Source organism: Musa acuminata, chromosome BXJ2-5 (genome assembly GCF_036884655.1).
Source record: "Musa acuminata AAA Group cultivar baxijiao chromosome BXJ2-5, Cavendish_Baxijiao_AAA, whole genome shotgun sequence".
NCBI lineage: Eukaryota > Viridiplantae > Streptophyta > Magnoliopsida > Zingiberales > Musaceae > Musa > Musa acuminata.
This window is the reverse complement of record NC_088342.1, coordinates 11,349,068-11,364,560: the sequence shown is the minus strand read 5'-3', so window position 1 is coordinate 11,364,560 and position 15,493 is coordinate 11,349,068. Positions and strand designations below refer to the sequence as shown.

The following is a 15,493-nucleotide window of genomic DNA, read 5'->3' as shown; positions in this document are numbered from 1 at the left end:
CACTATTACATGCCTTAATAACATATTGAAAATTATATGTTTTGGATATAAAAATTTCTATGATCATTAGCATGTTTTATCTTCATGATTGTGTTTGAAAATCTATAGCAAAACCATGTCTGAATGCATGAAAGTGTTAAATTTCATTTTCGAATTTTCTTGATCCTAGCATGATTTAGTATTTCTCTTCCATACTTAATATAGCTTTCATAAGCATATGTCATATCGAGTTTGTTTCATATCATTGACATATGGAATCAATTAGCAAATGCATCTCTCATAGACTTATCGTATGAACAATATTTTTTCGAGAAATGGATTTGATGAAATGATTCCTTCTTATGAATTCCTTCTTGAAAAAGGAAGATTTTTTTTAACACTTGCAAGGATTTGATTCACATACATATCTTGATCCTTGCAAAAATAAAGCGTGATTTAATCTCTTATCGATTTTAACTTCATTCAAGTAAGCTCACAAATGGCTTTCCTCCTTCATGCAAAAAGATAATGACAAATAAAAATGAAGAAGTAATGAAAGCTATCTCCTTTTCCTTGAGATGTTTGGATAATTGGTATCCTATCACTCATTGTTAAAAAATGACATGAATCATTACCGCACTTATGCTGTAAGTTTGCTTAAATAGTTCTCCTTTTTGTTAATGACAAAGGGGGAGAAATACATGGTAAATTGATGATAGAATTGCTATGAGTGCCATATTTAAATTATGTTAAGATATCAAATGCTTGCATCAAAATATATGATAAATTGGTGATAGAATTGCTATGATTGTCATATTTGCACTATGTTAAGATATCTAGAAAAACATCATAATAGGAATCATGATGTCTCTTGATAGGCATACAGATAGGGGGAGTTAAGGTTAACTCCGTTATCAATTGATTGTCATTATAAAAAAGGGGGAGATTGTTGAATCTCAGATTTTGATGATGAAGTCAATTGTCATTTGTTATTTAATCCATATGATGAGATAAGTGTGTTGGATTAACTACGATGGAAGTAAGACATGTAGTAGGAGTTGCGTCGGAGTCAAGACCATGATCACGTTGGGGATTCGAGAGTTCGACGGAAGTCTAGACGATCGTTAAAGGTTCTACGGGAACAAATCCGAGAAGTCCAGGAGCTTGCCAAAGAAGCTCGTCGTAACTCACCAAGTGGATCGTTGCAAGTCCAGGAGTTTGCCGGAAGTCCGTTGGAGCATCGCCGAGGGTTCGTCGGATGTTCACCGGAAGTTCGCCGGAAGAAGCGATTGACGCACCAGAGCAAGTTACGGTATTAATGTTTTAAATATCATAGTTAGCAAATAAATTAAGTTAGGAATGGGAGGTGATCTCATTAACTTAATCTGGGGGCGATTAGGTCCTTGACAGACCCAAATTGGGCTGAATGGATCAGCCCATTCGGACCTAGAATTCCTGGCCGGCGGTGGCGCCTAGGAGCTCAGTCTCCCAGGAATGCCAAGCGGTGGTACCGCCCCTGCCAGGCGGTGGTATCGCCCTTGTCATGCGGTGGTACCACCTGAGCTCAGTCTCCAAGCGAAGCTGAGTGGTGGTACCGCCCCTATCAGGCGGTGGTACCACCCCTATCAAGTGGTGGTACTGCTTGAGCTCGGTCTTCGAGTAATGCTAGGTAGTAGTACCGCCCAGTTATGGCGGTAGTACTGCCAAGACTCCGAAAATCTGAGAGATGACATTTTTTAGCTCCAAATTCGAACCAATTGGGGCCTATATAAACTCCACCCTTTCCTATATGAAAGGGCACCGAAATCTTGATCTTATTATGAGAATTTGAGAGCTCAAAAGTGTTGTGAAAGGGCAAAAGTTCTTTTCCCTCTTTTCATCTATGTTTTGATCATTCAAGAGAGGAGTAAAAATCTGTAAGGGTTGTCTCTTAAATCTGTCAAAATGAGTAAAGCTATAAAAGGATGGTTGGCCTTCGCCTATTGAAGGAAGGCCTCTAGTAGACGTCGGTGACCTTATCAGAGGAGGAAGCCAAAAGTGGATGTAGGTCAAGATTGACCGAATCACTCTAAATCCCGGTTTCTATTTACATTCTGCTCTCTATCTTAACTGCAAACTGCCTCCATTGCTTTTCTTCAACTGTACGTCGCTTAATCTTAAGTTGAAGAACTTTCCGAAATGATTTTTTTATAGAAAGTGTTTTTATCGTACGAACGTCTTTTTAAATCGTCGAAAGTTTTCCGCTGCACTAATTCACCCCCCCTCCCCCTAGTGCTCTTGATCCTAACAATTTTTTCAAACACTCTAATTTGTAAGTCCTAAATGAATAAATCAACAATCCATATAATAAAACTTGACTTCTTAATTGACATTAATTATTTCTAAAAAAAATTTCTCTAACTATTAAGTATTTTATACTATAATACATATAATTTCTAGAGTACTATTATTCTTAGTGGAAAAAAACTACTGTAATATGTCATAACATATCTTTAACAATTTAGTAATTGAGTCTAACCACATCAAGTCCTAAGATAAAATTTTATAATCACAAAGTTTGATTATTGGTCTCAAAGCATACCATAAAATTAGCTTTCATTGTTGATAATATAATAATATATTACTTAATATTTTTTCCTATAAATTATCCTTTCAATTAATAAATATATAACATAAAGTAGACTTTTTGTTATCAAGGTAATTTAAAAAATCAACATATGAAAATACTATTATTTAAGTTGATCTATTTTTATATATGTGAGCATATAATTATTTGTTCTTTCTAGATATTTTAATACTTTCTTTATAGCTTTTTAATATTTTATTCTTGAGTAACTCTAATATATACTAGAGTAACTCTAATATATACTAAGCACTCTTAACTATAAAATTGATATCTAGTCTAATATAGGTTTGAGCATATAATAAACTTTCAATTGTGCCATACATAATAAATATTTTTCTTCATTTAATTTTTTAAATTATTTTAAAAATATTTATTTTAATTAAAAATTTTATTTATATCATTTACTAAACAAAGTTGTATATAAATATCTCTAAGACTCTATCAATATATTTATTTTGAGACCGTCTTAATAATCCTTGAGATCTATCCCTGAATATCTCAATATCAATAACATATCTTAGTAAAAAATATTTTGATTTCATATGGTAAACTAAGATTATTATCGACAAACAAAATATTTTATATATATAAACCAATATAATAAACTTGTCCATATTTATCTTAAAATAAAAAGATTGATTAATAGTATTTTTTTTTAATCTGAAGAAAATAATAGTGTTAAGAAACTTTATATACAATTATCTAGAAGCTTGTTAAAAATCATAAATATATTTCCTAAATTTACATCCTAAATTTTATATTTCTTTTTATTTTATTTATGAATCATTTAGGTTAAACCATATAAATCTACATCTGCATTCAAAAAACTTATTTTTACATTTATATGATGTAACTCAAAATCATAATGAACTACTAATATCATGATAATTCTTAATGAGTTTATCTTAAAAAAATAGAGAAAATATCTTATTATGATCGATGTATTTTCTATGAGTAAAGCCCTTGGCTACAAATATGATTTTTATATCATTCAATACAATAGACTTTTTATTGGATAATAGGACAAGTTCTTATATACTATTTAGTCTATTGATTTTAACTTTGTTTTATCGTATGGTATCATTTTTTAAAATTATTATTTTTTATGGCTTATGAAAATAATAGATAATATTTTTTATTCCTATGTGATAATATGATTCTCGTAAATATAACACATAATAATAAAAAATAATATATTTCTTTTCCCTTTGAGATATTATCAAAACTATCAATCGTGGTTATTCTATAAGATCATTAGTGACAACATCAACATCATATGAAAGTTTATTAATGTTAATTTATCATTCACCCTCATTAATTTTTTTCAAGATTTGAGGAACAATAATCTCTCAAATATAAAATAATAAAAGAATATCAATCTATATTTTTTAGTATCAAAATTAAATTTTAAAATTTTTACTCTTAATTATTTACTATTTTTTGGAATCCTATATTATCACATTAATTATTCTCCTATTATGATTAGGATAATAAAATTTATATTTTTTTTATTTTTTTGAATATATAATAAAATATTTAAAAATAATCATTAAATCCATATTTCTTTTATGTGAATCGAAGAAATTGATGGAACCACACCACAGAAATTATTTGCCTCAGCTCCTGCAGATTGATGATCCTCCTTGTGCACACATATTGTATGTGGTAATGCCTCCATGGGTGGATAATAAATCCTGGGATTGGTTTGCTTTGAACACTTGGAGGTCAGCTGATTGACCAACAAAGTATTATTTCTCTTGCAGTTATCGCCGAGGAACAACAGCACCTGCAATTCTCATGTAGGTGGAGACATCGTGCAACATACAAGTAAGATATAATATGTGATTAGATAAGGGGGCCCACTGTTCTCGGCCTTCTAATTTGTATACACTACACTACTTCGGTTAATTTTCTCATCAGAAACTCTTCTAATGGAAGACAGGCAAAAGCATGAGAAGGTTATCTTTACAAAGGAACATCTTCATCCCAGTTTTTGTATCAAATGAGGAATGAATCTCCAGAGTTGGTACAAGGAAAGCAGAACACCCAAGAGACACGGACAAATGAGTGATAGGGCATGACTCCTCTCCCTCTATGTAGCATGTGATACAGGCTGCCGATTGCCACACCAAGTGCATCCGTTTTACTTGTTTCCATGTCGTAGACTGATACATGGAAGAAGATGGAACAGATCCATGAGAAGCTTTTCATTGCATTAGAACCGCAGAAACATAAACGAGAAGAATCGTTGCCAAGCTGCTGCATGGTCTGGATTGAGATCGCATGTGATAGGCATACAAAATGTCCAAGAACAACTAAACTTGTCTAAGCACAAAAGCCAGAGCTTTAGTACAGGATCAAATCCTCTGTGAACGAACATATGTTCCAAAGAATTTGAGATTGCAGAAGCATCATAACCGTCATCCAAAATGAGTTGAATCTAACTCTGTTTCATCTCTGAATAACCAGTCTAAAGTCAGGCTTCGGTGGTATGTAGTTGAATGAAGCATGTTATTCCAGGAACCCTTAGTCTCAACTTGCTTCTCTGCATCCGGTTTAAAGATGAAATCTCACGAGCAAACTCTCTTCTCGCCGCCGATTTATCACCGTTGCTTCTCCACTTCCGGCGGCAAAAGAAAAGACTTTCTACTACTGTTTTTCTGTCGTCATGCCATCAGTGTGATAAATCTTTCCTCCTTGCGAGCGACAACTGTTTTCTCCACTACCACTCTATGCCAACGTCCGTTCTCTTCCGCTGTGGTGTCTCTAGTGCTATGCTCACCAGCACTACCCCACCTTTCCTCCTCTACTATAGCTTTCTTCTCTATTGTAGCATCGCTACAGCTTTCTCCTATGCTGCACCTCTTTGCAGCTTTCTTCTCTGCTGCACGGAAATCGTCTATTCTGTTGAGAAAAATTATCTCTCCTAATCTGTATAAATAGGAGAGGAAAATATTAATGTAGTCAAACTAAAGTTACTTCAATAAAACTTCTTTAATAATTATTTTTATCTGCTTCCTTATCTTTTATTCTTTCCATCAGGATATACCTAGAGATTCTCTGTATCAGAGAGAGAGAGAGCTGTACTGCAGCTGGCCATGCTTCAGAGGCAGCATAAAACCAAGCTCAGAACAATTTATGAAGAACACTATACAGTTCAAGATAATTTGATGAAAGGTTAAAGCACAAACAAAGAACAGTTCAATCAGTAATGCATTTAGAGTTTCACACCAGTGTGGTGACATGTTTACCAGCTTCTTTTTCCCATGTAAGGCGGCAAAAGAAAGAAAATGATGAGCCATGTCTTTTAGGGTCACCATGAACAAACATTAGGAAGCTTTTGTTAACAGAGTTTCTATGGAACGATGAGTTGACAGCCAAATAGTTGGTCATATGTTCCAATATCAAAAGGAGATAAATGTATCCACATTTCAAGAAGGAAGTACCGTTCCAATTCATCAGATTTCGTGTCGTTGCAGAAGGAAACACCAGAACAGCTTTGATGTAACAGAGAGAAGGAAGAGCAACTATTGAAGATAGCAATGAGACCTTCTGAGCTTCTTTTATCCTTTACAATTAATTGCTAAATGACTAAGTTAATCTGCAACTTAATTACCATAAACTGAACTCATCCAAACTCAAAATGTTCACTCGAGTGGCTCCAAGTGAGCTGTAAAAGATCCCTGAAGAGTAGCAGTATGATGAAAATATAACAAAAAACTAGAACATGTTGCACAGTTACATTGACAAATCTGATTAAACCAGAAACTAGATACAATTTATACCCTACTGACAAAAACGTCAACGGTCCTCAAAAGGACTGGACGAGTAGCTTCCAGTAACAGGCCCAAGATTGCCACCTCCTTGATGAATCAGAAGAGAATTGTTGTGGCTCCATGGGAGGATTATATGCACAATATCACAGACAAAAGGAGTATGTTCCTGTGATCACCATGCTGAAATTTCTCTCCCAACGTTCATGGCCATGTTAATACAACAGATGCTATAACATGGTACTAAATCAGCATTGTTTGCTCCGAACGAAAAGTTAGACTGGATATCGACAACAGTTCAAAATCCATGAGTGAGTCAAATTAGTCTCTCTCTCTCTCTCTCTCTCTCTCTCTCTCTCTATATATATATATATATATATATATATATATATAGTCAGACATCAATTCAATTCAAAAACTTAAGTTATTAGTTTATGGACTACATTCAAATATATATTTAAATCATTCTTATTTTTCTTTCTCTTATTTTAAAATCATCTTCATTTTTTTTTTTCATTTATCAATCTTTTTTTTTTGTTTACTTAGAACCATTAATGATGAGTGAGTCAATGTTCAAGGTTAACATATATGAATATCAATTTAATCCAAAAACTTAAGCTATTAGATCATGGGTTAAACTCAAATATATATGATAGGGCGTATTTTGGCCAACCACCGACAACGTTGTAGACCAACGCAATACCATACGCTTCGAGAACCGCGGGATGCATGTCACATCAAGCTCTAACGGTGTGACTATGCGGCCTGACCACCCCAAGAGCTAGGGGCGATGTCGTCTGCTATTAGGGCAGTGACATCTAACGCCGCTCAAGCACCCTCGAAGACGCCACCTCGTCAGAGAGGTTGTTCCGCCCTTAGAGTCAATGGCCATGCCGAACCAGGGCCCGACCAATTCCCGCACGCAGGTATAAATACCCCTGACCTGATCTAAGAAAAAGAGGAGGGGGGAGAAAAATCAATTGATCACTCCACTGACTTTCTCGTCGGAAGGGTCTTGTCGGGTGATCCCGACGAGGGCCATTTTTGTAAGAAAACATGACCATCTCACAAAGATGAGCTGCCAACCACCCCGAAGAAGGAGAGACACAACACGACATACATAGCACTTGGATCAGCACACCAAAGAACGCTGATCTGCACCTTGTCGTGAGGGCCCGGTCGACCTTGGCATCCAGCTCAACCGATAGAAGACTCTCGACATTAACCCGTGGACTGGGCCATGCTGACTCATTAGCCATGGCACATTTGTTCACTAACATTTTAGCGCTAGAAGGAGGGCCATGTCACGGGAGCATCTGACATGAATTCTCCCCGAGGGAGAACCACCGATCGGCCTCCCTTCCGTCGAACTTGAAAGTAATGACTGACTCATTAGCAGCATCCAGACTCATTGTCGGGTCAACCAGCTTAGGGGTGTCTCCGTATTGAAGCTCTTGCCCGAGCCTCTCCAGATCGGTTCCCGACCTACGGCTCGCCGGTCCAACTCCTGCCTAAGCCTCTCCAGATTGGTTCCGGACCTATGCTTCGTCGTCCCAGCTCCTGGCCGAGCCTCTCTAGATCGGTTCCTGACCTATGGCTCGCCGACCTAGCTTTTGCCTGAGCCTCTCCAGATTGGTTCCCGACCTACGCCTCGCCAACTCAGCTCTTGCCCGAGCCTCTCCAGATCGGTTCCCGACCTATGGCTCGTCAGCCCAACTCCTGCCCAAGCCTTTCTAGATCGGTTCCCGACCTACGCCTCGTCGGCCTAGCTCCTGCCTGAGCCTCTCTAGATCAGTCCCCATATTCAATTCGGAGCCGAGCTCACACCTGGATCGCTAGATTCTATTCAGAGCCGAGCTCACAACTCGATTCTCAGATTCTATTCAGAGCCAAGCTTACAACTCGGTCCCCAGATTCTATTCGGAGCTGAGCTCACACCTCGGTCCCTAGATTTTATTCGGAGCTGAGCTCACAACTTGGTCTCTAGATTCTATTCGGAGCCGAGCTCACAACTCGATCCCCAAATTCAATTCGGAGCTGAGCTTACACCCCGGTCCCCAGATTCTATTCGGAGCCGAGCTCACAACTCGGTCCCCAGATTCAATTCGGAGCTGAGTTCACACCTCAGTCCCCATATTCTATTCGGAGCCGAGCTCACAACTCGGTCCCCAAATTCTATTCGGAGTCGAGCTCATAACTCGGCCCCCAAATTCTATTCAGAGCCGAGCTCACACCTCGGTCCCCAGATTCTATTCGGAGCCGAGCTCACAACTCGGTCCCCAGATTCTATTTGGAGCCGAGCTCATAACTCGGTCCCTAGATTCTATTCGGAGCCGAGCTCACACCTCGGTCCCTAGATTCTATTCGGAGCCGAGCTCACAACTCGGTCCCCAGATTCTATTCGAAGCCGAGCTCACAACTCAGTCCCCATACTCAATTTGGAGTCGAGCTCACAAAGTCGGTCCCCAGATTCAATTCGGAACCGAGCTCATAAACTCGGCCCCCAGACTTGAATCGGAACCGAACTTATTCGGTCCCCAAATCCGATTCAGAGTCGAATATACCCACTCAACCCCCAGATCTAGCTCCCATCCGAGTCACACTAAATCACTCTCGGTTTGCGACCCGCCTGCATCGAAATCGGAACCGAGCTTAATCGCTCGGCCCCCAGGTTCATTTTCTGCCCAGGTCGCTCCAGTTCGCTCCTGACAGGTGACCCACTAGAACCGAAACTTGAGCACGAGTTTGGATCCACATGTTTGGATCCGATGCTTAAGTCACATCTCAGCTCGATCCAACGCCCGAGCCACGCCTCATAGCCAATCAAATGCCCAAGTCACATCTCGGTTCGATCCAATGCCCGAGCCACTTCTCGCAACCAATCTAATGCCTGAGTCACATCTCGGCCCGATCTAATGCTCGAGTCACACCTCGCGGCCAATCTAATGCCCGAGTCACATCTCGGCCTGATCCAATGCTCGAGCCACGCCTCGCGACCAATCAAATGCCCGAGTCACATTGCGGCCCGATCCATTGCCCGAGCCACGCCTCGCGGCCAATCTAATGCCCGAGTCACATCTCGGCCCGATCCAATGCTCGAGCCACGCCTCGCTGCCAATCTAATGCCCTAGTCACATCTTGGCCCGATCCAACGCCCGAGCCATGCCTCGCAGCCAATCAAATGCCCGAGTCACATCTCGGCCCAAGCCACGCCTTACGGCTAATCTAATGCCCGAGTCACATCTCGGCCCAATCCAACGCCCGAGCCATGCCTCGCAGCCAATCTAATGCCCGAGTCACATCTCGGCCTGATCCAATGCCCGAGTCGCACCTCGGCCCAATCCAACGCCTGAGCCACGCCCCAATCGCATCTTGACAACCGTAACTCTGGGCCATGCCAAACCCGTTATCCGACCTACGACACGTCGGTTTCGCCTCGATAGGCCCCTACCGTTCGATCAACAGAGTCAATCCTGCTCGAAGCACGGGGCACCGCCCCTCTAAAATACCCCCCGACGAGTCAATCCAGCCTTGCTGCGCAGGCCTCGCCTCGCCAGTTTCGACGCTTCGGTTTTGCCTCGATAGGCCCCTACCGTTCGATCGGCAGAGTTAATCCTACCCGAAGCACGGGACACCGCCCATCTAAAACACCCCTTGACGAGTCAATCCAGCCTCGCCGCGCAGGTCTTGCCTCACCGATTTTTATACTTCAGCTTCGTCTCGACAGGCCTCTACCGTTCGACTAGTAGGTTCAATCCTGCTTGTATCATTGGGCACCGCCCCCCTAAATTACCCCCGACAAATCAATTCGTTCCTCCCACAAAAAGCTCAGCGCTCTCATATCCCTCAAACTCAAGCATGCCTCCCGGACCGTCAGCAATCCGTCGGCACGCCTCGGAGGGGGGGGGGGGGGGGGGAGAAAATTATAGGGCGTATTTTGGCCTTATATGAACCACCGATAAACATTGCAGACTGATGCAATACCGTACGCCTCCAGAACCACGAGGTGCATGTCACGTCAAGCTCTAATGGTGCGACTGTGCGGCCTGACCACCCCAAGAGCTGGGGGTGGTGCCATCTGCTATTAGGGCAGTGTCGTCTGACGCCGCTCAGGCACCCCCGAAGACGCCACCTCGTCAGAGAGGTTGTTCCACCCCCAGAGTCAACGGCCATGCCGGATCATGGCCCGACCAATTCCTGCACGCAAGTATAAATACCCCCGACCTGATCTAGGAAAAAGAGGATAGGGAAGATAAATCAATCGGTCACTCTACTGACTTGCTCGTCAAAGAGGCCTCGTCGGGTGATCCCGACGAGGGCCATTTTTGCAGAAAAACATGGTCATTTCACGAAGACGAGCTACCAACCACCCTAGAGAAGGAGAGACGCAGTACGACATACATAGCGCCCGGATTAGCACACCAAGGAACGCTGATTTGCACCTCGTCGTGAGGGCCTAGTTGACCTCGGCATCCAGCTCAGCCCATATAAGACTCTTGACATTAACCCATAGACTAGGCTGTGCTGACTCATCAACCATCGCACATTTGTTTACTAACAATATATAATCTGTCTCTTTTAATATTTAACAATGTAGGACTATTCTCTAGTAATTTTTTTCAATCTATTAAATCCTATATTTTGATAATAAAATTAATTGATAAATTTATAGGCTAATATATTTTTGAGATAAGTAATGTATGAAATATTTTGATCACAAACTCGAACCATCAACAAGCAAATGGTCGAAGCAAGAGAATCAAACATTGGGTCAAAAAAATATCATATTAGAAATTGAACGTCAAGTTGGAGAATTGGTCGACATGCCAAAGATTGGACTTTGTGCTGAGTTCAGGCATCATGCTAGAAGGATTGGGTATTACACCAAAAGATCATATATTGTGAGAAAGTTGATATGTCGATAGATCGGGCGATAAATCAAAAGAAAGAATGATGTGTTGGAGGTTTGGATGAAATATTGGATGATCAAATGATACGATGAAATGCTAGACAACATGCTGAAAGCTTTATAATTATGTCAAATATATGGTTGAATTTGTAAAATTTTGATTGAGGTCTTTTTAGGTCAAATTAATTTGGTATACCATGCCAACTTATTAAGAAACCCATTGGGTTTAAAACAAAGCCAAATTTGGCTTGTCAGAAGGCCAAATCAGTGACCTAAAATAGGCTTGAGCGGTGGTACTGTCAGGTCGTGGCAGCCTAAGTTAGCCGAAAAGAATTGTTTATACTTTTTTTTTACAATAGTACCATCCATTCTAGCGGTAGTACTGTCCAGAGCAACGATAGTATCACCTAGGCCGACGATGGTACTACTAGAGCCTTGATTCTTAGCCTCATTACAGTGGTAGTACCACTCGACGCTAGTGATAATACCGTCAATATCTCAAAATTTTAGGGATTTGAATTTTTGGCTTTATTCTGAAAGCCGTTTATGGTCTATAAATACCTCATTCATACTTGCTTGATGAAAAACTAATTCGTGTTATAAACTCTCTCTTTAAATATTGTTTGAGTCTCTTCCTCCTTCTTGAGTTTAAAGGTGATTCTAAGTTATAGGATATGAGGTCTCTTATAAAAGAGTGAGTGTGGAGATTTTCTCCTATGCTTGTTAAATGGAAAAGAGTTGTAACAGAGGTAGTTGACATTCATTTATTGAAAGAAAGATCGATAGTGAAAACCGATTACCTCAAGGAAAGAGGAATCGAGAGTGGATATAGGTCAAGACGATCAAACCATTATAAATCGATTTGTATTTCTTCACTTGCCTAATTTTTACGAGTACGATCAAACTGAAATTTTAATTTTTATATGTTACCTAATTTTTATAAACTGAGCCTAATTAGGCAATCAATTGCAATCGATTTGATCGTCCTGACCTATGCAATCGGTTTGATCATTTGATCGTCTTGACCTATGCATTTCTTCACATTTGCCTAAACGATCGTCCTGATCATTTGATCGTCCTGACCAAACCAGCAATAGGTCAGTTAGCCTGATTAGGCCACTAAAATTAGGCAATCGGTTTGATCGTGACCTATGCATTTCTTCACATTGGCCTAATTTCTTCAGGGACAATTAGACTAAAATTTTAATTTTTGTATAAAAATTAAAATGTGATTAAAATTTAACAATATAAAGTATATATATAATTCTATGCACGAGACTGAACTTAAAAAAGGCTACGTAAAATTTATATTAAACATAGTCAATATTCCGTTGACACAAGAACTATATACATGAAGCTCCTAAATCTCACCATCCAAGTACAGGGCCATGTATGACACCCATAACAAGCTACGGGCAGCTGATTACCACAACCATATCGACATCTCGAGACGGTTCGGTTTTCGTGGACCGTCTTGTTGATTGAGCCGGCGAACCCGACCCTACTTTTGCCCGCGCAGCTCATCTGCCCTCACAAACGTGCCATGGAACCCATACGGCACCCTCGACGGCATCCTCACCGTCGCCTCCAGCTCCATTGTCGACCCGTTCACGATCACCAGCTCCGACTCGCCCCTCCGCTCGTCGCGGACGAACCCCACCACGTGGCCGTCGTCCTCCTCGGACCCGCGCCGGGCGGGGATGAACGTCGGCTCTCCCCCGAACCGGCCATGTCCGTACTCGAACCGCCTCACTTCTCCCGTCTCCAGGTCCACCTTCGCCACCCCGCTGCACCTGGGCCATGGCTCCGCCATCGCAAGGTACGCGAACCGGGTCCTCCTCCCGAGTCGGTCACGGTTCACTTGACCCGCCTCCAGGTTCATTCCGTTCGCGATCTCCCTCCTGCTCGATTGTCCGGTCCCCAGGTCCAGCCGGATCTCCGATAGCACGCTGCGCGTCGGCCGCGAGTCGTCCTCGTCCGAGAATATCGCGTCCGGCGGCGACATGCACGACCCGATGATCACCACAGTTCGTCCATCGCCGCCGCAAGAAGGTTCCTCCCACGCGTTCCACAGATGGAAGCAGAAACAGCCGGGCACGTCGATCCATTGGATCCTTGACACGTCAGTGTCGTACCTGGGGAGCACACCGAACCTCGGTGTCTTCCGCCCGTCGCACTGGACTGGCGAGCGGCCATGCAGCATCTGCTTTAGATCGAACACGACTTGTTGGTCGGGAATTATGGCGTAATTCTCAGTGATCGCAAAGTCATGGATCATCGTTGGTTGCTTGAGGTTGATGGCCACGTCGGCAGACTTCTTACCGGATTTGGAGTCGACGTGAAAGTACTTCAAGTAAGGTTTGCGGGCGACGTCGTAGCTCAGTGCAAACAGTTCCCCTGTTAAGGGGTCGATCTTTGGGTGTGCGATCATCGTTGAGTTGAGCTGGCCGGAGAAGTCGAACCGTCCGGCTGTCTCGAGGTCGCCATCCGGGGTGAGACGTACGTGGTACGGGAGGTCGTTCTCTGACATGGCCAAAAGGCGGCCGCCGAAGTACGTGAGCCCAGCATTAGCCACGCCGCTTCCCTTTGTGAGATCGACAATTCCGGCAGCAGCTCGGAGGACGAAGAAAGCGAGCCGAGCAATCCCCGTGTGCCCGTGGAGCTCCCCAATGGCCTTGGGGAAGACAGCCCGGCCGATGGCTGCCTCCTGTGACAGGCGGCTCGTGCGGGTGAACCGGCAGGCGTAAGATGCCTCCGTCGGACCCGAGAGCGTGACCGCGTGAATCATGCCGTCTCCATCAAAGAGGTGATGCCCACCGGTCGGCGTGAACATCGGGTTAGCACCGTTTCGTAGATACACGCCATGAAGATCCGGCGGGATACGGCCAACCACTTCGATGCCATACTCGGGCAGCGACTCGGGAACTGGTGCGAAGTTCCCGGAGATCTGCACCGCGGGGTCTGCGGACCGAGGGAGAGGCCGTCTCTTTTCCAGCTTGACAATGATGCCGCTTTCTATGGCGTCGATGGTACGAGCGACAACTATCTGCACCGGGTTAAGAGGGGCGACAGTAGAAATGGGAGTCGGGTGCTCCGCAGGAGCTTTCGGCGGTCGTGGAGTAGGGGGAGGAGGAGGAGGCGTGTGTGGAGCGTCGTTCTTCCTGCTCAACTCTTTAGGAACAGCAACGGAAGGAGAGAGGAAGTTCCTGCACCCAGTGGTTGAGCGACGGAACTTGCGAGGATGGGTGGCAGAGACATGGTTGGAGAGTCGGATACAGGACTGAGTCATGGCGGAGAGCGACAGCTTGAAGTGTTATTTGCTTCGGCGACCAGGACTACCAGCAGTCGCAAGACTATATAGTGGCAGTAGGAGAGAGAGAGAGAGAGAGAGAAAGAGAGAGAGAGAGAGAGTCCAGCTCGCAGAAACGCCACCGGACAACGTAAGAACGGAGGGGGTAGGAGGGACGAACTCTTTACGGTGACGGTGGGGTCACAGGAGACCACGGGGAACCACATGGGACTCCCGGCCTCCACAAGGGTTCCCCGTGGGCTTCCGCCACGCCATTGGATGGCTCACCTGGAGACGACGTCGCGAAGGTGGGGTGGGGAGTTTGCACGCCCAGTTGTCGCCGCCTGGTGGTGGCGGAGTTCCAAAGGGACAAGTCACGACGCAGACAGATGTCATCGTCCCCCGGAGCCTGTGGGCTGCCTGCTGCTTGCAAGGGGGCTTGCGTCGGTGGGGCCATGGGAGGTGATTCTTAGGCCCCCGGCGCGGCAGCTCATGCTTGGTATCATCCGGGACGAAGGATACACGTCGCCGTCGCATGACTTCGATGACGACTCCTTAACAAACTCATCGCGGAGGTGGTTGTTGGCCTCTCCATGAAGACAATACATGGTGGGCGCTGCCGATGGCCCGTGGCTTCTTCATGCGTAGCATGTGAAGAGGGTAAATAGACCAATTTGCTAACGAAGCATCACCTCCTAGAGCTATCACAATTCACATGGAGTCCAATTTCATTGGCTCTGTTCACCGATCATGAGACGATGGGAGTCAGTTGCGGTTGGCGGAAGCGATAAGGAAGCCACGTCAGCCACAAATGAACATCAAGTTTATAAGTTGCTGTAGCAGAGCTAACAATAATTGACAAGAAAGAGAAAACTTTCAAAATATAAAATTGATGCATAATGCTTACACATATGATC

At 43.4% G+C, this 15,493-nt stretch overlaps 1 protein-coding gene across 1 annotated transcript; it reads right to left on the bottom strand.

Moving 5' to 3' along the window:
• Positions 1-12,566: 12,566 nt before the first annotated feature.
• Positions 12,567-15,186, bottom strand: LOC135612502 (9-cis-epoxycarotenoid dioxygenase NCED4, chloroplastic-like). Its single transcript, XM_065108879.1, has one exon. It carries the CDS (start codon positions 14,574-14,576, stop codon positions 12,789-12,791), a length of 1,788 nt encoding a protein of 595 aa, XP_064964951.1. The 5' UTR covers positions 14,577-15,186; the 3' UTR covers positions 12,567-12,788.
• Between the last annotated feature and the right edge of the window lie 307 nt (positions 15,187-15,493).

Bases quoted from the DNA above. Each gene is read 5' to 3' on its own strand.
- LOC135612502 (XM_065108879.1), bottom strand. From the start codon at position 14,576: ATGACTCAGTCCTGTATCCGACTCTCCAACCATGTCTCTGCCACCCAT.